The sequence below is a fragment of the Copadichromis virginalis genome, linkage group LG16 (assembly GCF_057382275.1).
Source record: "Copadichromis virginalis isolate Kocher_CV1m ecotype Utaka linkage group LG16, C_Virginalis_male_GT1.1, whole genome shotgun sequence".
NCBI classification, from domain to species: Eukaryota; Metazoa; Chordata; class Actinopteri; order Cichliformes; family Cichlidae; genus Copadichromis; species Copadichromis virginalis.
Genome location: NC_140633.1, coordinates 8,016,012 through 8,039,670, shown reverse-complemented (window position 1 = coordinate 8,039,670; position 23,659 = coordinate 8,016,012). Strand labels below are relative to the sequence as shown.

General features: G+C 41.5%; 1 protein-coding gene across 1 annotated transcript in view; it reads right to left on the bottom strand.

Annotated features, from left to right (window-relative positions):
- The window catches only part of LOC146690181 (axonemal central pair apparatus protein HYDIN-like), a 56,507-nt gene that overhangs the window by 5,418 nt on the left and 27,430 nt on the right, over positions 1-23,659 (bottom strand). Inside the window, exons 41-84 of the mRNA XM_085435065.1 lie at positions 22,860-23,032; positions 22,524-22,598; positions 22,180-22,363; positions 21,928-22,069; positions 20,796-20,922; positions 20,630-20,717; positions 20,414-20,505; positions 19,987-20,106; positions 19,535-19,696; positions 19,177-19,371; positions 18,844-19,044; positions 18,446-18,678; positions 18,171-18,353; positions 17,880-17,999; positions 17,636-17,795; positions 17,385-17,557; positions 16,995-17,193; positions 16,785-16,878; positions 16,275-16,368; positions 16,018-16,183; positions 15,853-15,935; positions 15,497-15,643; positions 15,243-15,333; positions 14,535-14,739; positions 14,119-14,351; positions 13,871-14,019; positions 13,514-13,709; positions 13,257-13,353; positions 12,543-12,782; positions 12,302-12,444; positions 11,566-11,790; positions 11,311-11,471; positions 10,940-11,034; positions 10,519-10,738; positions 10,190-10,390; positions 9,985-10,111; positions 9,400-9,565; positions 8,735-8,882; positions 8,415-8,622; positions 8,099-8,320; positions 7,020-7,189; positions 5,602-5,800; positions 304-456; positions 52-222 (exon numbers count right to left, since the gene is read on the bottom strand). Of these exons, the coding sequence (XP_085291191.1) occupies positions 52-222; positions 304-456; positions 5,602-5,800; positions 7,020-7,189; positions 8,099-8,320; positions 8,415-8,622; positions 8,735-8,882; positions 9,400-9,565; positions 9,985-10,111; positions 10,190-10,390; positions 10,519-10,738; positions 10,940-11,034; positions 11,311-11,471; positions 11,566-11,790; positions 12,302-12,444; positions 12,543-12,782; positions 13,257-13,353; positions 13,514-13,709; positions 13,871-14,019; positions 14,119-14,351; positions 14,535-14,739; positions 15,243-15,333; positions 15,497-15,643; positions 15,853-15,935; positions 16,018-16,183; positions 16,275-16,368; positions 16,785-16,878; positions 16,995-17,193; positions 17,385-17,557; positions 17,636-17,795; positions 17,880-17,999; positions 18,171-18,353; positions 18,446-18,678; positions 18,844-19,044; positions 19,177-19,371; positions 19,535-19,696; positions 19,987-20,106; positions 20,414-20,505; positions 20,630-20,717; positions 20,796-20,922; positions 21,928-22,069; positions 22,180-22,363; positions 22,524-22,598; positions 22,860-23,032 (7,031 nt within the window). The remainder of the gene's footprint in view (positions 1-51; positions 223-303; positions 457-5,601; positions 5,801-7,019; positions 7,190-8,098; positions 8,321-8,414; positions 8,623-8,734; positions 8,883-9,399; positions 9,566-9,984; positions 10,112-10,189; positions 10,391-10,518; positions 10,739-10,939; positions 11,035-11,310; positions 11,472-11,565; positions 11,791-12,301; positions 12,445-12,542; positions 12,783-13,256; positions 13,354-13,513; positions 13,710-13,870; positions 14,020-14,118; positions 14,352-14,534; positions 14,740-15,242; positions 15,334-15,496; positions 15,644-15,852; positions 15,936-16,017; positions 16,184-16,274; positions 16,369-16,784; positions 16,879-16,994; positions 17,194-17,384; positions 17,558-17,635; positions 17,796-17,879; positions 18,000-18,170; positions 18,354-18,445; positions 18,679-18,843; positions 19,045-19,176; positions 19,372-19,534; positions 19,697-19,986; positions 20,107-20,413; positions 20,506-20,629; positions 20,718-20,795; positions 20,923-21,927; positions 22,070-22,179; positions 22,364-22,523; positions 22,599-22,859; positions 23,033-23,659) is intronic.

Below are 23,659 nucleotides of genomic sequence, written 5' to 3'. Positions count from 1 at the left end.
TCAAGACACATAAAGAAACAGATTATCTGTTTCACAGTGAAATTTATGTACCTGGCAAGAGCCTTGGATGGTCAGCAGGGGTTGGATCAAGCCTAAACACTTTGCCTGCAGCTCAGCAATGAAGGGACGAATGCGCTGATGAGGTGAGAAATGGATCTGAACATTACATGATCCGCCACTAGACTTCAGCTTCAGCTCACCTTCTGGACTGAAACACAGATCCTGGGAGAGAGGGTGACATGAAGTGCTGCTCGAGTGGACTGCTGTTTATGCATATCTTGCCTGCGTTGTCTGTCTGCATACCTTCTGATCAATTGGTGTATCTGTGCTGAGCATTAGGGTGCAAGAAAGGTCGATACTGCTGCGGTTTACTAGAACCACCTGTTTTTTCATCTTCTGACCCAGTTTCAGAGGTCCCAATTTCACCTTCTTCTGCCTTGGATGCTCAACTTCCAGCTACAAAAAGTCAGGATATGATATTAAAAACATACTGATTTTGATACATTTTATGGTCAAATTATGAAGCCAGTGGACATCAGAGCATCTTCACATTGGATCCAGGTTTTTGAAAATCTAATATCAATAAAATTATTAAATATGTAGCTTGATTTTATAAATCTTACATGTGTTCAAGTTGCTTTTTTCAAACACATAATACAGTTAAATGCTATATTGATATAAGCCCATATTAGATCTAAAAGATGCCTTTTAATCCATCCATAACCACTGTGAGGTGGGTATTCAATCTATGTTCTAGGTGTAGGCTGACAAGCTGCTCCTGGAGGTCAAATCAAATCAAATCAAATCACTTTTATTGTCACATCACATGTGCAGGCACACTGGCACAGCACATGCGAGTGAAATTCTTGTGTGCGAGCTTCACAAGCAACAGAGATGTGCAAACACAACAACACAAACGAGCAAAATACAAGAATGGCCAACCTGAAACTAATAAATATATGTACAATATATAATAGTATATGCATTTCTGGATGTGTATACTAAATATTTTCCTACGTGTGTGTGTGTGTGTGTGTGTGTGTGTGTGTATACACATTTTTACAAATTAAATAGTAAAAAAAATAAAAATAAAAATAATAATAATAATAATAATAATAAAATATATAAAATATACAGAGTTGAATATGTGCAAAACAAGTGGCATTTATATACAGTATGGAGTGCATAATGTTAAAGTTCCAGCAGTGAAGCTGAGGTGTCTATGACGTGTTCAGCAGTCTGATGGCCTGATGGAAGAAGCTGTCTCTCAGTCTGCTGGTACGGGACCGGATGCTGCAGAACCTCCTTCCTGATGGAAGCAGTCTGAACAGTTTATGGCTGGGGTGACTGGAGTCCTTGATGATCCTCCCCGCTTTCCTCAGGCAGCGCTTCCTGTAGATGTCTTGGAGGGAGGGAAGCTCACCTCCAATTATCCGTTCAGAGCACCGCACTACTCGCTGGAGAGCTTTGCAGTTGTAGGCGGTGCTGTTGCCATACCAGGTGGTGATGCATCCAGTGAGGATGCTCTCAATGGCACAGCGATAGAAGGTCCTGAGGATGCGGGGGCTCATGCCGAATCTTTTCAGTCTCCTGAGAAAGAAGAGGCGCTGCTGCGCCTTCTTCACTGTTTTGTTTGTGTGTACTGACCACGTAAGATCCTCAGCCAGATGTACACCAAGGAACCGGAAGCTGCTCACTCTCTCCACAGCAGCGCCGTTGATGGTGATGGGGGTGTGTACTTCTCTGCACCTCCGGAAGTCCACTATCAACTCCTTTGTCTTTGCGACGTTGAGGGTGAGATGGTTGTCTTGACACCAGTGGGTCAGGGCGCTGACCTCCTCCCTGTAAGCCGTCTCATCACCGTTGGTGATAAGACCCACCACTGTAGTGTCGTCCGCAAACTTCACAATGATGTTGGAGCTGTTAGTGGCTGTGCAGTCGTAGGTGTAGAGTGAGTACAGGAGGGGGCTCAGTACACACCCCTGTGGAGCACCAGTGTTCAGTGTGATGGGGGATGAGGTGATGCTGCCCAGTCTGACCACCTGGCGTCTGTCAGACAGGAAGCTAAGGATCCAGCTGCAGAGGGAGCTGCTCAGTCCTAGATCCTGCAGTTTCCTGTCCAGCTTCGAGGGAACGATGGTATTGAATGCTGAGCTGTAATCTACAAACAGCATCCTCACATACGTGTCTCTCTTCTCCAGGTGTGACAGGGCAGTGTGTAGTGTCAGGGCTATGGCATCATCAGTGGACCTGTTGTGGCGGTGTGCGAACTGTAGAGGGTCCAGTGAGTCGGGTAGTGCAGAGCAGATGAAGTCCCTGACCAGCTTCTCGAAGCATTTGCTTACGATGGGGGTAAGGGCTACAGGTCGCCAGTCGTTCAATGAGGAGATGGTGGAGGATTTGGGTACAGGGACGATGGTGGCCATTTTGAAGCAGGCTGGGACTACAGACGGAGAGAGGGAAAGGTTGAAGATGTGCGTGAACACTCCAGCCAGCTGAGCTGCGCATGACCTGAGGACGCGGCCGGGAATCCCGTCCGGACCAGTAGCTTTGCGTGCGTTCACCTTCCTGAAGCACTTCCGCACATCCTCCTCAGACACAGTGTGCGCACTGACGTCATCCGCGGTGCGCACACTGTCCGGTCTCATGGTGTTCGCTGCGTCGAATCTAGCGTAGAATACGTTTAGATCCTCACACAGAGAGGCCGTGGTCTGCGGTGTGCTGGTTTTCCCTCTAAAGTCTGTGATCGTGTTTAGTCCCTGCCACATACTCCGAGGGTTGTCAAACTGTTGCTCCACCCTGTCCCTGTACTCACGTTTGGCTGCTTTGATCGTCTTCCGGAGTTGGTAATGTGCGTGTTTGTAGTCCGATGTGTTCGCGGAGGCAAAGGCGGTGTTCCGTGCCGCCAGTGCCGCGCGAACATCTCCGTTAATCCAGGGTTTTTGATTTGGGAAGGATTTGACTGTTCTGGATGGGACTACATCTTCCACGCATTTCCTGATAAATCCACAGACTGAGTCTGTGTATTCATCAATGTCTCTGGCGGCCACGTGAAACATTTCCCAGTCCGCGTGATCAAAACAGTCCCGCAGCGCAGACTCCGATTGGTCCGTCCAACAGTGCACCGCCCTCCGGGTTGGAGCTTCCTGTTTCAGCTTCTGCCTGTAGGCGGGCAGGAGCAGGATGGAGCAGTGATCTGATTGGCCGAATGGGGCGCGGGGGAGGGCTTTGTACGCATCCCGGAAAGAGGTGTAACAGTGGTCGAGTAGCCGGTTTCCGCGTGTGTTAAAAAGGATGTGTTGATGGAGTTTTGGTGAGACTTTCTTCAGGTTTCCCTTATTAAAGTCTCCGGCTGTGATAAACGCTGCCTCTGGGTGTGCGGTTTCCTCGCTGCTGATCGCGCTGTACAGTTCCCTGAGTGCACGGTCAGTGTCGGCTTGTGGGGGAATGTAAACAGCCGTAATAATCACTGCTGTAAATTCCCTCGGTAGCCAGAATGGCCGGCACTTAATCATCAGGTACTCCAGGTCCGGTGAGCAGAAGGATTTGACCGGGTGCACGTTCGCATAATCACACCAGCTGTTGTTGATCATGAAACACACACCACCGCCTCTGCTTTTCCCAGTAAGATCCTGTGACCTGTCCGCGCGGTGCACAGAGAACCCCTGCAGTTGTATTGCGGAGTCCGGTACTTTGTCCGATAGCCAGGTTTCTGTGAGGCAGATCACGCAGCAGTCCCGCATCTCTCGCTGGAATGAGATCCGTGCCCGAATCTCGCACAGCTTGTTCTCCAGAGACTGCATATTAGCCAGTAATAAACTGGGTAATGGTGGTCTGTAAGTGCGCCGTCTCAGTCGAACCAGAACGCCAGATCTTCTCCCTCTGCGTCGGCGTTTGCGGCCTCCAGGGCCAGAGAACAAAGGCGTCTCAGGTGAGATGAATGGGGGGTCTGCAAACGGAGCGTCCGTGTTGCAAAACTTGAACTCCGGAAAGTTATAAGAAAGACCGTCTTTTATGTCCAGTAAGGTTTGTCGGTCGTACACAAGGAGACAAGTAGGGGTGGGTTTTTATAATCGATTCATCGATTAAAATCGATTCTGGCTTGGATAACGTAAAATCGATTCATTAAAATCCTGAATCGATTTTTTAATATAAATTTATTGTGTCCGAAATGCCAGAATCTCTGGTGACATCTCACAAAATTTCAAGAACCACCAAACAGTAAATGAGAGCAGGTACAGGGATTCTTCACATAGACTTAAACACAGGGCGTGACCCGCGGATCAGAATCAGTTAGATGTCGCCTTTCTCACAGTCGGGGCTGAAAGTGAAAGCCGACAGCTCGCTGATCCGGGTCCGCGCTTTGTGTTCACGCCCTTTATGCGCTGATTCTAAGGCTGTTAGTTTGATGTCTCTCCAAACAATATTGACCGAACCAGCAGCAAAAGAAGATCCAAACGCTTCACATAAACATCGTCATGAATTCCCTCTTTTACTGTTTTGCTTCCATTGCGATGCGCAGCTCTCTCTCTCTCCCTCTCTCCCTCCCCCTCTCTCTCGAACAGTTTCGCTTTCTTCATTATTCGCTTGCTTGTTACGCACAAGTCTACTGTTGCTTACAGCGCTGTCGGCCGCTGTTTTTTTCCCTTTTACATTCTTCCGAAAAGAAAACCTCATTTCTGCTGTTCAATACTGAACAAATTTAAACTTTTTAAAATTATTCAAAATGCAAAATGCTTAGCCATGTCTCTAATAAAACCGCTGTAACGTCAGAGGTAATGTTGATTAATTAATGGTTTTCTTTCGTTTTTGATGTACTGCAGAATATTTTTTATAAAATCCCAGGCCAGGAAAATCACCTACATGTTTTTCTGTGTTTTATCTTCAGCTACTTTGACACAAAGGCATCTGCTGTGATGCTCACAGCTTGGATAAAGTCTTGCGAGTGTCAGCTTCCTTTTTATAGATACAAAAATATGTAAATGTACTGATCTGAATTATATTTCTGACTGTCAAAATTTCCCAGATTTAAATTGAATCGAATCGAATCGAATTAAATCGAATCGTGGATCGAATCGATTCGGGACCTTGTGAATCGGAATTGAATCGATTCTAGAAATCAGTGACGATACCCAGCCCTAGAGACAAGTGCTGCTCGTGAAAAAATAAAGGAAAAGTAAAATTAAACACAGAAGAAAGCCGTTGCTTGGGGGAGCTCGCGACGAGGTACCCAGGTACAAGAGAAAGCTCAGAAGGGACAGGGCCTTCTCTATTGCGGCTCCTAATCTGTGGAACAATCTGCCCCAGCACATTGGAGAGGCCTCTTCACTGTCCACTTTTAAAACCCATTTTTTACTCCTTGGCTTATGACACAGTCTGACCCTGATTTTATTGTTTTAATCTAATGTGCTGATTTTATTGTATTAAATGTAATTCTAATTATCATTTTATACTCTTTTATTATTATTGTTGCTCTTTGTGCTAATTTTATTATTTTAAATATCATTTTAATTATTATCTTTTTTTTTTACGACAAAATTGTATTTTGACGAAAAACCTAAATATAGTTGTTGAGTCCACCACATGCACAGTGGTTCTCACCTTCATCTCGATGCCCTGCCCCAGTATCTCCACCTGTTTTGTGACACAGCTGTTTAAGATGAAGGTGAGCTTCTCGTGGTACTGACATGGCTTACGAGGATAAAAGGTGAATGGTATCTCTTTTACACCAGCAGGTGACAAAATATCTGCATGGAAGTCCATCTCCAAGAAAGCAGTGTTCTTGAACTGGCACTGGATGCTGAGGAGCAGAAGACAGGAATCTAATTTTAGACTCTCAAAGTCTCATTTATTCTGATTATAGTAACAACTGAGTGGTGGAGAGAAACAGAACTGAGGCATCCTGCTGAAAGCACAAGATTTGAAGGATCAGATTCTGTGAGTCAAATTTTTGTTTATCTACACAGCAACGTGCTGTTCTCAGAGTTACCTGACACAAAAAAACAAAAATCTGAATGATACTAGAGCCTGACTGATATATTGGTGGCGTCACTATCAGCGATATTAGCGATATGCTAGTATTTGTATTTGGGACGAATGATAAACACAAATTAAAAAGTAAAGAAGAGGCAGGAGAAACATCCTTTTACGATGTTCTGAGTGTTGATTTTGCAAAGTTTGTCAAACAGAAATAAACTATGCAACATCAAAATCTGCAGTTTCCCAGTGGCAACATATAAACTGAACAAATACAACAACTGGCTGATTCGAGCAGAATGTAAATGAGTAATCCATGGTTTGCTGCAGCAGTTAAAAAAAGCGTATTTTTAAACTGCGACACTGAAAAAATGCTGAGTAAAAATTCTAAATTGAATTAAAAGCAATTTATCAATCAGGCTCTAAATGATCCTCTTGTTTCTGGACCTTCTGTGTGATGTTACTTCCTGTTGTAGGAAGCCTGGGACAAGATTATGTGACATTGAGCTGCAACCACCATGAAGGGCTGACACAGTCATTAAGTTACTGTAATCAACTGTAAAGTGTTTAGAATGTGCATGTTTGAGTGTAACTGATATTGTCATGTTGCTGCCCTATATGAAAAGAATTAAAGATCTGCTTCAGGCAAAGTTACAGCAGTGTCTCCCTCTTCTTCCCACGCATCATGCCGAGTTGGCCAGGACAGGACCAGCCAACGAGCCAGATAAGAGTAAAACCAGTAACAGCTTTTGAATGTTTGAAGAACCTTGAATCCTAGAAAAACTGGAATTCAAACTACGACAACAACTGTTTAACATTAAGTTACCATAAATCCAGAAAACTAGTTTAGAGATAAGAAATATCAAATGTCAGTTACCTTACATTTTAAAATAAATCTGTTCTGCTTTGATGATATTTGCAGCAAAACATTATGTGTTAATATAATATTAATATTACATATTATATTATATTAATAAATATGCGAACTCTAATCCAATAGTTCATAAAAAAATCATGCTTATGGTTCGGAGACTTAAACACACCTGATGTCCCTCTTGCCATTGTTCCTTAACACTAGGGTCTGAGTTGCCGGTTCCATACCAGGACAGTACAAGAAGCACTTCCCAAAGTTAAGCTTGGTAGAGGAGAATTCGAGACTGGGTGATACAGCCTTGCCTTTTATATCAAAGGCAAATGTTGGCCCACGTTTCACCTGATGAGATGAATCAAGAAGAAATTTACATCAGAAAGGGAAATGCCCAGAAAGCAAAACTCAATAATTATTATCTTTCACACCTAAGGCTGGGCCATATCATACCGTTCACGGTAATACCGGTATAGTGTTAGGCAATGATAAGAAAATAAAATGTCGCGATAGAATATGGGTAAAACGCACATGCGCAGTGCCTTTGTTTTCATACGCACATGGCAGAAAAAGCATGGCGGCGACGGAGAATGAGAAGGCGAAAGAGGATCGTCGAATGAAACAGATGAACCAGAATTGGTTTGTAAAAATGGTGCAACTTCAGTGGTGTGGAACTGGTTTGGCTTTCATCCGTCAGATACACACCAAAGCACATTTTTTGGTAGGGCATGCAAGCGGGCCGTCGTTATTACCGTGTTTTTCGGAAAATAAGTCGCTCTTAAAATCCTTTGATTGTCTGAAAAATGGACAGTGCTCCTTATAATCCTGTGCGCCTTATGTATTCTGGTTGTGCTCACAGACCTCAAACCAATTTTATGTAGTACACGGCGCTCGAAAATCTGTCAAAAAATGTTTTAGCACGACCTTGATAAGCTACAAAGCCACATTATACATGGTTATGCTCAGGATATGTCAGCCCATTTCCACTGGAAATGCCTTTTGGTTAAACTGTCAGCAAGGAAACAAAAAAAAACATCACACAATACTCAGATAGACAGACTTAGTTCTAAAAGATGATCTATTTTTATGGTATAACAATAACTGCTAATGAAAATGATAACTTCAGCCAAACTGCCTACATGTACATGAGCTTTTCTTAAAAGAGAACTACAAGCATGATGTTTTCCTTTAGTCTTAAAAGCCTCGATGATCCTTTAAAGCATGTTACTTCTGTAAAAATCCACACCAGCCTATTACCTTGATATTTAGTTTGACGTCTTTGAGGTTGCAAATGCACTGGGGGGAAAAACACAGTGAAGACTGCAGCTGCTTCCCAGCATCGATGGCAGCATTTTGTGTTTTTGTGACTAAGTGCTGTTGCAGTGCTTTGGGACCCGTTAGTTCAAAGTTCACTTCCAGGATGAATCTTGACAGATTGGACACCAGAAAAGTAAAAGTGGATTGCTCTGAAATCCCCACCTACAGAAAGACACACAGGAAGCTCTAAGTTGTCATGTAAAGGAAGGTGACTGTACATATATACATATGAATATTTTTGTCTGTATCATCTCACCTCCCCAAAGTCCAGAGTTTCTTGGTGGTTGGGGGCAATCATTTTGAGGCCCCCCTCTGGCTTCTCAACTTGTACAGAAGTGCTCAGGGTGAAACAATCAGCCTTAATGATCAGTGTGAGTGGCTCTGACTTCTTCTTCACCCTCAGAACCACTTTGAAACTCACATAACCTTCACAGGAAGGTGTGAACGACACCAATAATGGCAACCTGCACAAAACAGTTTACAATTATCTGATGCAGTTTTCTCTTGGACTTTCTATAACATGCCATTGGGGAGCATATTTCATCGCTATCTAATTAAGATTATAATGTCATTAACCTGTTTTGGGGTGCCACTGTGCCAGTCATGGGCTCCAATATGAGCCTCGATTGCTGGTCTTCACAGAAAAGAGATGAAGGAACCACAGAGAAATGGAAGGGCTCTTCCTCTTCACTCACAAAATTAACTGCCTGTTCCACTTTTTGTCCTTTAAGAGTACATGGAAAAATTCAAAGTAATCTGTATCAGAATGTGATAGATTAATTTATTCTTAGAAACACCTATTGTGGCAACACATCTGCCATTAACACCAAGATATCATTAGAGACAGTATATTTACTAATCTTAAGGCATAAACTGAAAGAGGAGCTGTGTTGGAAGTGGGTTGCAAAGCAGCTTGCAGATGCACATCAACCGTAGGCAGGCTAAAGAAACTTAGGTAGCATGCCCTGTGTGAGAGCTGCCAACTGGATTTGTGGAAGGGCATTGGTAGAGCCATCAGCTGATGCAGGCAGGGACTGAGTTGGCAGAGCAGGACATCATCACACTTGCTGTAAATCTAAGCTCAATTGAATGACATGTATTCTTTGTTGCATTTCATTAGCCAAGCCAGTTAAAGACAAAAAATCATCTAATTTTACCATCAAAAGAAGCAAATACGCACAAAGTATGAGTATAAGGGATTATTTGAACGTTTGCTTTTGTATATATTAAAACTGAATTACCAAGAAGCAGTTCCCCAAAGTCAAAGTGAGGTCTGTCGAGATAGGTGATTGGTTCTCTAGCAGTGCCCACACATAGGAAGGGAACAGATAGCGAGAGAGTGTCAACAATGAAGGTCCAGAAGGACTCCACTGCATCCAGCTGCTCGGCAACATACTCAAAACACACCTACAAACAAAGCAGACAAAGCAGGTTCAGGGGTGGCCAAGACTCATTCATGAAAACATACAAGTTACTGGAGCTCAAATTGCCAAAAACGTTAATGGTGGTTCTGATAGAAAGGTATCAGAATACCCAGTGCATCACAGTTATTTGGTATTTTCATGGCAAAAGAGAGGTGGTGGTGGTGGTGGGGGTGGGGGGGCTAGATATCAGGCAGGTGGTCATAATGCTATATACTGTTAGTTCAAGAAAAACACGTGGAGTGAGTGAGATGAATAAAGACAGATAAAGGTAAAAGAAGAGAACCCAAGACTGACTAATGGAGAAAATGAGATCAAGATGGGAATGAGGTAGTACACTCTGTGAGATACTTTACGACGAAAAGACCATCACTGTTATGTGGGGTGCACTCTGTCTATTCTTACTTCTGCTTTGTTCCCAGGGGGAATGACACCAGATGGAACGAGACAGTGGAAATGGCTCCTACTTTTGTCCTCACACCTCCATTTGAATGAGTAGGGCTTACTGGTTGGGTTCACCACACTAAAAGACCTAAAGAGTCAACCGAGAGCATGAAACATCCCGGGTTACACTGACAGAGATAGAAGTTCTAACCTTACTTGCTATTACCTTGTTGATGGTACAGACAAACCAATGGCATGAATCTCCAAAATTCTGGTGTTTGGGTCCAGAGGGCCACTGAATTCAGAGTTACGACGGTTCCCACTGATGTAGTCTGAATCTTCCAGGTCAAAGTGGAATTGGGGCAAAAGGCTGCGGCCACACACTGAGATACACGGGACCTGTTCCCCATCCTGCAAGTTCTGAATACTGGAAGAAAAGTGCATACTTACAAAAAGGAAAGAAAAGCATCCAAACCATTGACGCCATTTTCAAAAAACTTGAAGAAAATACCTAGTTAAACGTTTACCTGCATGGAAATGTTACACTTCCCTTACCTGCAAAACAGCTTTCCCTGAAAAGTGGACACCTGCAGGGGTAAAAAGCGAACAGTGAAGTTCTGCCTGGCACCCGGCTTCATGGTCCCTACGCTGGGTTCAATGCTGAAAGGAGGAAGCTCAGGGTTCAACATTAGAAGTGACAACAAGTTCGCCAGAGGACGGGCTTCAGTCAGCGATCCTGCTGATCTGCTGCCAGGTCGAGAAGTCGAGGTCCCCTCTGTTAAACACCACATGTAGACATTTACACAGAGTCAAGTCCAGGTTTTAAAGAAGAAGAAGAAAGAAAGAAGAAGAAAGTGTACTTTATTTTAAAGTATTCACGTGTAGGTACAGAAAGAAATAGCACTTATTTTCAGGATCAAATCCAACAATGACAAGTTGACCCAATAATATTGATGATATAATATTTCTGTCGTACCTTCTTGGTCACAGCTGACAATATTGCTGCTTGGATCCATGAGAACTTCCCAGGAGAATTCCACCTTCAAACTTCCCTCATTCACAACCTGCAGTCTACGTGCGTGTGTGCAGACAACAAAAAAAGTAACACTCAGAAATACTCAGAAAGAAAGACATATTTTTGAATTTACATTTATGGTGCCCACTGTTGAGCAATGTAATGTTAGATATACATCACATATAAGCCTTTAGTGGCTATCTTTTTGATCTTTAGTATTTTCATTTCTATCTGATGAATAAGAAACCCCAAATAATGTTTCACAAGAATACCATGTTATATATTATTAGGTTTGATGACTTGGAATATGTTGTACACAAAACCTGACTTACTGCTGCAGCCTGGTTTGGAAAAGCATGGTGTTCTCAAAGAGGATGATGTCTGTGCTGCAGCTTAACTTCACATAGTCGCAGACAGCACTGATGCGTAATTCAAGCTCCACCTGAGAGCCGTCGACCACAGAGCAGCAAGGCTCAGGATCTGTTCTTATCACCTGGATAAAAGAATGTGATTTATTAACTTGTCTCCTTATACAGCATTTGACACCACTTGTCTCTCTAACACAATAAGCTAGGGCCCACATGTACCTTGTCCTTTACAGCCTGTTTGGATGCATCTGAAGCTTTCTCTGAAGAACTCAGCCAGTGTACCATCTTGTGTCGGTCATCCCAGTCAGCTACCTCCTCTACAGGCTGCTGGAACTCCACCTGGCAAACTTTACATCTCATTTGCAGCTGAGACAGAGTCACTGCCTTGCTGGAGCTAAATGTGACAATCACTTCCTTAGAGCAACCAGCATGAAGGTGTCCCACCTGTAACAACAAGCAGCTAAATGTTTTCCTGAGCTGGCAGTAAAACAAGCAAGAGAAAATGTAAAATTACTACAATCAGTGTCTTAGGAAAGGAACTGCGTGTGTTCAGAAATAATGTCTATAGCTGTATTTACTATTTGTTGATGCTGGTTTGATTCAAGATTTTTTTTATTGTCATTGTCAGCACTACCTCAAATATTCAACGCAGAACGAAATTATGTTGCACAAGCTCACATAAAAACAAAAAAAACATCAATACAAAGTTTAAAAAAGAGCAAGTATAATAAATAAATGAATATAAAGTCATTGGTACATATTTAAAACCACAAATTATTTAATTATTGCACAAGAGAAATGCTGATTGCACTGAGGCATTATTTTGTTTCAAAAATAATGCCAAACTAACCAGCGACTTTTGACAATGCACATTTTATCACTGCTATGAAAAAGTATTTTTTGGCTCCACCATTTAACAGTTTTGACAGCCTCTGCCACTTTGTTGATATTTTACCTGTGGTGAAAAGCTGACATGAGGTCCACTAGGGGGCCACTCAAACCTCAGCACCTGGCTGCTGCTGTGGTTGGTCATAGTAAAACTTTCTTTGTATGGAACGTTTACATGGCAGTCACCAAAATCCAGCACCTCATAATTACCTATAAACGAGAAATTAGGTCTTTAATAAAAGACTCAAGCTTCTGTTGAACTAAATCACAAGATTAGGAGGTTTTGTAAAAAAAATCTTATGCCATACCTTCTTTTTCATCTTCATGATCTATATCCTGCAACGACCTGCTGATGTGATCTAGAGAGACGATTGGCTGGTAAGCCTCTCCTGTTACTTCTATTGTAGTGTTGCTCTGCTGGTTGTCCTTCACTTGCAGTGACATTTTTTCCTTGACATTCAAGGGTTTATCAGAGCAGAAGCCAACCTCAATCTCCACTGGTTCATTACTCTTCAGCTTTAGGTTTACTCTGTGCACCGATTTGTGCTCTGTGGAGAAGGAAAAATGTCAGAAACCATTGAGGAGTGGGAAGTGTGAATGGTTTAAAGCCTCACCCACTAGTTTTCAGTGCATTTGTTAAACTAAAACAAGATCACACTTGACCTCAAAGAAAAGACAGGGTAAAACCGAGTCATGTCGGTTAGGATCTATAAATCATAAATTGGGACATAAATTGAATGGGAAGTTCTTGCAATAAGGTCACGTTGATGCTCATGGACTATAAAGAACTGCCAGCTAATGCGATGAATAGTTACAACAATATGTAAGACAGTACCCAGCAATGTTAAGATGGCCACTTAGGAGAGAAAGTCACACTACAGCCTTAAGAACTCAGACTTAGATTAAAGAAATGTCAGCTGTATTTTCAGAGTGCCGTGGTAAAACGAGCATTAAAACATTACAGTTAAAATTACAGTGCACTTTTCTGTAGGCGTTGTTTCACAAATACAAGTTTTATTTACCTGAAGCACGCTGTGTGGAGTCCACTGAGGCGTTAATGTTGTCAGACGCAGCTTTTAGGGTGAACACACCATGCTCATCCAGCATGTCAATCTGGACCTATACACATTTTCAGAAAACACATTCATTATTCATGAAATCCTACCTAGACTGTTTGTTATGTTTCTGAATGCATTGTAAATAATAATATTTATATTTTGGTATAATTTGGTTTTACTGAATTTAAAATGGATAAACAGACAAATTTCCTTCTTCTCACCTCAGCTGGAACATTTCCATTATTTAACAGCACCAGGGGTCGGATATGTCTGCGCCCTACTGGTACCCGTCTGAAGTGCAGCACTGGGCTTCCTTTACTGCTCCTCAGACCTGGACGTACCACACAAACACTGGGCAGAGTGCCTTGTCCCAAAAGGTCAAACTCCAGCACGCTGGTCTTAATTGTGGGTGTCACTCTTAATCCAGCAGAGAGAAGAGAGCAGGGTGGGAGAAGTCAGCAGCAGAAAACAACCGGTGCTGTTATTGTTATTATATACAGTAGTAACAGGGATTAAAAAAGGGATAAAAAAACTAAAGACAACACCGCAGTGGCATACACAGTCATTTGCTTCTTTACCTTCCACTTCCCTCCACCTTGGCCTCAAACACAACACTGTAATGCTGCATTGCCTGAGGTGTGAAGGTGACAACAGCAAACGCGTGCGAGAGGCTGGGAATGCTCAGTGTTGTCACAGGCAAGTCAAAGACCTCAATGTGTCGGGATGACTGTAAAACATACATATTTTAGACTCAAACTTCTACCTACATTATGATAGACAGAAACAGTCCGATATACATTTATCCTTGTGACTTTAAACACTTCACCTTAGGCCCAGCACTTCTGATGGCCAAGCTGAGCATGCAGGGGACCTTGCTGCTGTTGGTGAGTTTGAAGCGAGCTCGGCTGGTTTGACCCACCAGGATTTTGTTGAAGATAAACTTATTTTCATCCAGCACAAAAATCCCTTTAGCATTGCAAAACTGCTCTGAAGAAAGCTGGCTACTGCTGCAGCACAGATGGTGTTCCTCAAAGATGGAGGCCATATCCAATACTATGCCTAGAAACCAAAAAAAAAGAGCTAGATATAATATGATTTAAGTCAAAGAACGGCTAGCAGTAAGTTTAGAACAGAATTTGATCTTTGATCAAAAATCTTTTTAACATGCCTTTGGTAATTTCAGGACTGTAGAGCTGAGCCTGACCAGCTTTACTGATCAAAAAAGAATCATGCAGCTCTCACCTGGCTTGCAGACTTCAGCCAGCAGTGTGTAGGGTATGCCATCAGGATGGTCTGAGGGGTCACGCCCAATGATGTCAATGTGCAGACCCTGGCTCCACCTGCCCAGCTGTTCAGCTGCACAGTCCACTGTCACCAGCTGCTGAGACCCTGGCTGTAGGCTCCCAATGCAGGGAGACACTGAGAACATACCCACGCTGAGGCGATTCTGGAAGAATTCAGGAAAATCAGAAGAAGCAAGGAGAGGTGATGAGAATACTGAAAGGAGTACTTACAAAAAGAAATCAAATTTAATGTCAAAGAGCAGAATTTAGTTTATTTTGCTTTACAAACTATTAAGCATAAAAATCAAAGACACTAAATTATACACAATTTTATTTCATGACCATCATCACCGTTTTTTGTATTGCTTCCCTGTTAAAATTAAGGGGTTTTATCATGTTTCTTATTAATTCACTTTATAGACCTTTTCAGTGTCTATTTTGTCTGTTTTACTTTTGTAAATCCATAACAACTCAAAGGAACTGAAAGAAAAAATGTCAGGACTGTTTTGTGATTATTCATGTGTTAATTATTAGCTTGACTAATCTCAAAATAAACAGAAAATGTAACTCTAAGAAAATTAATGAAGAGTCCAATGACTGTAAAACCACAAACAGGACCATCTATCAGGCACTGTCACTGGTGTGAAATTCACCAGTGTTCTCTCACCTGAAGAAAACTCTGAAAGGATTCTGGTGGTATTTTGGCAGCATTGGGCCTCCCTGAAAGGGTCTCTCTTGATATAGTCTTACCTGGACCCCTGAGACCAGAATGTAAAGAGAAAAAAAATACACAATTTATTAACAATAAATGTTACAAAATTTTGTTTTGTGAACACTAAAACTAAAAATGGTGGAGCAAATAAAATATCTTTAAAATAACATGTGCTGGATATGTTGTTTTCGTGTGTTCTGTTGGCCTACCCTGTCCTCACGGGATCTGTGATCATGCGGCAGATGGTGAAAGAGGCCTCAAAGACCCCATTGTTTTCTATGGTGAAGCTTTGGCTTTTCTTGTTGCCATAGATCAGAGGACCAAAGTTCAAGTCGGATGAAGGTGTGATCTTGTACCTGAAGAGAGACGAACATAAAACACCAAAAACAAAAAAACAACTGCTAAGCTGCTTCATATGAGCAAAATAAGAGGCTGGAAATGAGATGAAAGAAACACAGTTTTTCAAATTCTATACTATAATACGATAATACAATAATGTTTCTGCACTATTAATAAATAATATATTAATAGTGCAGAATTAGTGAAAGCGTGAATCGGCCTTCACCTGGTGAAAACAGATCGGGCTGAAACCCTGATCGCCACGATAGCTACAGTTTCTCCTCCTGTCCCAATGCTCGGTTCAATCACCTGCAAAAGATTAGCTCACTCAGTGTCAGCTATCAATTATTTAAATCTTTTAAATAAAGTTTTTACTTTTTATGGATCGAACCTGGCAAGGCAGGATAGGTTGGTCTTTAATGAACACTTCCACATCAGGTTTGAAGAGGATGTTCACTGTTGCGGGCTTGTTGGGCATCAGACTACCACACTGAGGAGACACTTTGAAAATGGAGTTTAGGTCTGGCTGCACTGGGTCTGTCTGCTCAACATTAAACCTTGTGATAAGAGAACAATAAAATTAAATGACCGTTCCATGAAAACCTTTATATGAATAAAATATTGCAAAAACTATCAGTTTAAACTCACTTGTAAGATACTTCATATTTTCCTTGGTTTTTCAATCTGAGTGACAGTCTGACATCCTCAAAGACTCTGATGGTTCCAAAATTAAGACAGCCATCTGACATAGAAACATGAGCATGTAGTACATTATTGGTGGTTATTATATCCTGCCACCCACTCAGTCAGTCATTTTGCAGTGCTATCTGTTAATGGTCCTTAGCTGCGTTAGATGCCAGTTCTCTGTGACAAAAATATTTCCTCATGATAAAAAGGCAGCTCTACTTAATTTTCATTATTTAAGGAAATATAAATGTATATAACAATGTCTGTATGATGGATTTTCAGTTACTGTAACATCCTTGTTACATTTTTTCAACTTAAATATCATTTTTATGTGACTCCTTCTTTTGCATAAAATGTGGAGAATGGAAGTGCAGGTTCAAAATGGTCAAAATCGGATTGTTTACTGCATTTAAATCAATAAAAGGCCCACATTCACTTTCACATTTAAACGAAAAGCTGTTTCATTTGTACCTGGACTGATTTCCAGGTCCACGTCATAGGCTTCAGCAGTAACCTGAATATTTTCAGTGTATACAACACCTAGGATTTTCTCCACATCGGCTACCTGGAAAAAAACCCACATGTTGTACTTCTGTGTGTGTATAATATGTCTATAATATATTCATTTATTTCATGTTATTTATTAACTACAGCATGAGTACTGCTCTGGTTGTACTCTACCTCCAGACGCAAGATTCTCTTAATATTGAGTGGCCTTCGGGCTCTGAAGCGCAAGCTCAAAGGGAAAGAAGAGTTAGGTGAGATGATGCCCTGATCTTGTGGCACAGTGAACTCATCACCCAACTCTTCCACACCCTGCAATCTCCAGGACACTGGCAGAGCTGTCTTATTATACATCATAATGCTGCGGCTGTCCCTCCTGGGCAGGATAAAAAAGGTTGGGTGAAGAGAGAGAAATCCCAAATTATCCACTGTGGCATATTTTATCATTGAAGCTCCTTTCTTTTGAGAAAATTCTTCATGGTTTTTTTTTTTCAAATTCACTTTTGAATCTGTAAACTGAGCAATAGTTATCCGTGTTCCCTGAATTACTGCGGTATATGTTGGTACCTGTGCAGCAAAATCCTGTCAAAGTGCAAATGCTTGCTTTCCAACTCCAACTCTGGCCGAACGCCCCAGCACGAAAGCTCAATGACCACAAGCTCAGGATTGTCTTTGATCTGGCAAATCAAGCCGTCCTTCATTTGTCCTACTTTTGTTGGGTACGACCAAAGCGTCAACTCCTTGTAGGGTGGAAAAGTATTTAAATGTAAGTAGAGAAAGTAGAGTAAAATTATCAGACAGCATTAGTGCTATTCTACCTGTTTCTGGTTCGGTTTGAGGGTCATGGCTGGGGGGTCCAACAGATATGTGGTGGCCTGCGTATCATGCTTGAAACTGAATTGGACCTCAGCCTCCAGACATGAGTTATTGTGAATCACCAGCTTCTCTGAGTTCTCGGGGTACCTGTTTTCCTTGTATCTAGAAAACACACACGTGAATCTGTAAATACAAAGAAAGCCACAACCACATGAAACCATTTATAGCCATCGTTCTGCCTCTCACCTGTCTCTGGTCTTGCCACAGAGCAAAGGTCCAAACTCAAAGTATCCAGGTTTAATTACATAGGTCTTCAGAAGCCCCTCTTTAGTTTGAGTGACTTTCTTACTGTGGGGAAACACAGTCCTGTGGAAATCACACACAAAAAGTCAGACTATTAAAAAGCTTCAAACTTAATTCATCTGTGAAAAATAGATCTAGATTTTTACAAAGTGAGGCAGAACACAACACGCCAACTACAACCTCCCCGTTTGCAGTTATTTCACTACATTAGTTCATCACACTACGCAGACTGACATGTAATCACTGCTGATGGAAGGATAAGTAGAAACTCCTCTGCAGATGAGCTGGTTGAGTCTCCGGGTCCCGACTATCTCAAAGTTGAAGGTATGTTTAAAAGTTCCTGGTGACTCTGAGTAGAACCAGATCTTGAGTACCACCTCACCGCCAGCTGGCACAACCCAGCGAAATGCTGTCAGACTAAATGCATACAAGCACACATTCAGACAAGCAGCACCAACAACAAATTAAAAAACACTAATGAACATTAGTGATTCTGCAGTACGTCTTACATATGGCTGCGTTTTTGTTCCAAGCTTGCTTGATGTTCTTCCTGGTCAGTGTCCTCGGGGTGGAAGGAGGCATGCGAACGTGACCCGAGACGCTCTGGTCCCTGTGCTTTTGTTTTGGCGGAAGTCTGTTTCTTGCTCCTGTGAATCTCTCGGCCCGTTTTATCCTTGTCCTTCGCCACTGTGCTGTCCTTAATGGTGGCCTTGCCATGACCTTTAGAGCCTGTTGCCTCTTCCTTTACAAAAACAGCAGACAAACAGTGTTCTGACTTAAAAACCTAAAATTTCATGCTTTTAACACCAAAATAAGCTTGTGTGGGTTAAATGGACATGAGGTCCATGTTGCTTGTGTTTCAGATTTTGCCTCAAATTAAGAATGATTTTTTTTGTTTAGACATTACCGATAACTTTAAAACGGATGCTTGCAGCTCGTCCTCTTTCTTGTCCTTGTCCTTTTCATCCAGCCCTGAAGGAACCAGGAAGGTGAAACAGGTCTGTTCTAGTTTAGCTTGCTCTCGTTTTTTGGGAAAAGGAACGACAGAGAAGGTGACAGAAGGAGGGATTGGAGGGCCACTAGGACCTATCCCTAAATCATCCAACACCTAATGAGACCAAAGCAGAAAAGAAAATAGATTAGGAATTCATCTTAAACTTATGAAAGAATAATTTCATTTTCAACAGAAACATCATTAATAATTTTATAAAAATGAAAGATCTGTGAAATGATGCTATACCTCATCTAGGGCAGGCAAAGAGCTGCTTATGATGCTCATGTAGTCTTTTTCTGTTACATTTAACACAATATATGGAATGTCCAGAGGAGATGCCTTGTCGTCTGCCTTCTCTGCTTCTGACAGTCCTGCTATTTGACTGTGCAAAGGTGATATGAGCTTGTTACTGACTCTCCTGCTCTTCTTATCAGCAGAGGACTGTGTAGATGGAAAAAATATTTTGGATTCAAACAAGGATAAAGAATTATAGCACACCTTTCCAATTTTCCAAGCAGTCTTACATTTAAGTTAAAAAAAAAAAAGGAGGGATTGGAGGGCCACCTGGTGGAGGACCACCAGGTGTGTTGGCCAGCTAACACACCTGCTTCTCTGTTGTAACTTCAGCTGACCCTAAAGCATCTTCAGTGGGGAGTGGGACCAACAACAATCCCCGGCGCCGGTCCCAGTGCTGCAGGATATGCTCCACCAGGGCTTGGCTCTCCTCGTATTGACAGAACTTAGACTGCAGGTTCTCCACCCGGGACTGAATGGGGGTATGGTGAGCAATGGAGAATGAAGGAATGGTGGCACTTGAATGGTTAGTAGGCAATGATGTGAGTCTGTTAACCTCTAATGTAGAACATAATGTGCACCAGAACAGGTTAGGTTTACAGCATAAGTTACCAAGGTGAGTACGAAGCATCTGAATGAGAAGTATGGAAACCCAGGATTGGACCCAAAGTTACTTGGACTAAATCCTGCTTTGTAATACAGGCCTCAGATTTTATGTTATTGACTTAACAAAGAGCCCTTAAATGGCATATTTGTACAAACCTTCCCAGCAGGTAAGCCCTGTCTTCTTGCTCTGTCTTTTTGATTCCTCTCCCCTGCTTGTTTTCCATCTTTCAACTCTTTTTCTTCTCCTGCACTCTTCACATTTACAGTTTCTGTATTCTGGCAACAACACATGATTCATGTTGGATATAAAAGCAAAATTAAATACTTTAATGTAATTAGATCCTGTGCAGAATGCAAGACACTGGATTGCAGAGTAAATCATTAATTCTTCATTGAGTGGTTTTAAAAACTAAAGTAAGAGAAGCTGAAGATTACACAATCTTATGAAATAATGTATCCCAAACATGCAGTATAAAAACTCCAGTAAGTTACAAAGTAGGTAATTAGTCTGCTATACATATCTACCATTTTAAATAATGCACTGGGGTTGAGTGTGTTGACATCGTTGCTAAGCTTAATTTACCTTGTCTATCTCCAGTGTGTCTGTGGGTTGAGGAGAACCTGTGGTTCCTTCTGTCTGCTTCTGTGGATCATCGGCCTCTTTGCTATGATGCTCTGTAGGAATAATGACCAGACGTCACTCAGTAACTGATTATGCTGCACTCTATAAACCGTTTCATTTTTTGCTCTATATTACATTTTATAAAATATTACATGTTTTTTTTACACTTGTCTGCACCTTCATTTAGATGACATTGCTCTCTTGTGTCCCCTAATTGCTCTTTGGAGTCGTTAACAGAAGACGCCCTTAGCACATTCAATGTTGACTACAGAGGAAAGGGGAGAAATTAATTCAGTGCTCTAATTTTTCTCTGTATTTGCTGGTCTTCAGACTGGATACAGACCTGCTTTACCCCCAGCAAGCTCTTCTTCCTTGATGGTTCTTTAATGTCCTTCTTTCCACCCACCTCTTTTAACCTTTGGTTCTCTTCCTGTTGCCTCTTTTCTTCCAGCTCTTTCGCCATCTGCTCCCTTACACACAAGTGAATTGTTTTTAGTTACCTTCATTTGAACTTGAATATATTCCTGGTATTTGAGTGAAACTGTGCATGCTCAGCATAAATAAAACTGTGCACAATATTCCTGGATGTAGAAGGAAGCAAGAAGTAGTTTCAAGTCTCTATATTTATGATCCCTATGAGGGCTTTTATTACATGGTAGATATAGTAAATCTAAGTCTATAACTGGTTTAAGAAGAAAATGAATGACATCAAATACCTCAAAATGTGGTTATAGTGGCTTATGCCATATTCTAAACCATTATTGATATAAATGTTAAAGCACATATTATGTATTGATTATTTATTACTGACATACTGACATGAAAGAGATTAAACAGTTGCTGCAGATTTGTCAGCTGCATATCTGATTCGGCTTTCACTCCAAAGCTGCTATATTGGATAGAGACTGTGTGACTAGCAAAGTTATTTGAGTAAAATAAAATGAATTTCATGGAGACCATCAAGAAACCAGTTTGAGACGCTCTATGATCTGTGACATGGTGTGTTATCCTGCTGGAAACAGCCCTCAGCAGATGTGGTCACTGTGGTCATAAAGGGATGGACATGGACAGCTACAGCAATCAGAAAGGCGTGTGTGTGCGTGGTGTTTAAACAATGCTCAGCTGGTACTTAGGGAACAAGAGAAAATACCCCTGATACCATTACACCACCGTCAGCCTGAACTCTTGATACAAGGCAGGACGGACCCGATTTTTCTACATACCTTGGGTTGTAATAAGTGGTTATCTGAATTATTGTTGTCTTCCTATCAGCTTGAAGCAGTTTGGACATTCTCCTCTGACCTCTGGCATCAACAAGGCATTTTCACCCAGAGAACTGAGCCTCACTAGGCATGTTGATCATACCATTGATGACTGTGTCCATTTCATCAAGCTAAAACATCAGTTTTGACTTTGTGCAGTTTGGTAAAACTAGAAATTAAAACCTCACTGAAAAAAATAAATATTGTCAATACCTGAACTTCTGCTGTCGGAATTCCTCTCTGTGTTTTTTGTTGATGCGCTCCTTCACCTCCTGTGGCAGAGCATTATACTCCTCCTCATCCATGTCCTGCAGCCATTGTTCCTCCTTGGCAGCTTTCTCCTTCTGCAGAGCCTCTGAAACACACACACACACAGTTTTGGTCATTTATCCAATTCAATACATAAACGTGACAACTATAAGTTCTGTTCACAGGTATAAGAATTTCTGTCTGTAAATATTTTACCTTCAGCTTCGCTTTGAGCTCTTTCCCGTGCCTTCAGGGCTGTATAAGAGTCAGATAAGTTGACCAAATAGATGTGTTTGCGGTTACTTAAGGCCTTGAGAACAACCTGCAGAGTGCTCGCTGGAACCCGAGTGTACGCTGAGTCCAGGCCATCAATCACTATTCCACGATAACAATCGCTTAACTGTAATCACAACGTAAGCACCAACATTAGAGAGAATTACAAAATAACTAGAGAAACATGAGAGAAAACATTCCTTATTTGTGCCAATTTATTGCACAGCACTGGCTAAGAGTTATTCAGTTTGCACTTTTCTGTATATACACACCATGTAATACCTCACCTGAAATCTTTCTGCTAGGATATCAACCAGTAAATGCTCAGGCAACAGACTCCTCAGTGTGGTCACATCTCCTCCCTGAAGCAAAATCACACTAAATAAATTGGTTTTCTATGAGTAACAATTACTCTGTATTCACAGTTTATACAATAGTTTTGTATAGAGGTGTAAAGGAAATGAAATTTAAATGAATTATTTAACTGCAAAGCAAGGACCAGACCACCAATTCATAGAGAAAAGAAATACATTAAAACAGAAAGAAAAAGTAAAAACAAACAAAATAAAGTCCTGTGAAAAGCTCAAAGACAACAGATACGGAGATACTTTGAGAAAATGTACCAGACAATGGACAATGTGTTGATTTTCAGTCATCAGGGGAGCCTTGGAGTCATTTTCACTACTGTTGTCCTCACAGTTGTTGGCTGTATTTAGTATAAAAGGCGATGAATCTGGATCGGAGGCTTCAAGAGGTGCTGTGGGTCCTGATCCAGACGTTTCCTCAATGACCAGACCTGGTAGCAGGTGGGTAATTTTTAGTTACTCTTCTGCTATGGTATCCTGCCTTACTGTAAAAGATCTGAAATATCTCTAAGGATGGGGGTAAGCTTCATTTAATTTACGGCAGAGGATACAGTAAGTGTAGGTTCTAATGGTTTAGTCCCAAGGAAATTTTCATTTTTAGACCATTTTCTAAATTCTGATGAGTTTTTATACTGCCGTGTACATTTTCTTCATCACTTTGTAGTACAACTATTAATATGTGTTTAGCTAAATGAAAAAACAAACAAAACAGTTTAATAAAAATCAACAATCACATATAGAGAAGGTTTACTCTTCTGTCCTCTTTGTGTTTGCCTGGTTGCAGATGTGAGAGTCAGGCTATAAAGAGTTGGTATTGCTGCCTGATATCAGGCAATTTTTTGTGTCTTTTGTTTTGACCTGTTCACACCAACGATAAATTCATAATTTAATTTCAGTTTTCTAACCATATTAAAACCTTTCTGATTTTAAAACATGTATCTGTGTTTTGGGACGGTTTTTAAAGATGATGCTTTTTTCAGACCATGCAATAAACTGGCAATCTGCCCAGGTCGCACCCTCTTTTCCTTTGACAGCTGAATCACGCTGCAGCCCAGCTC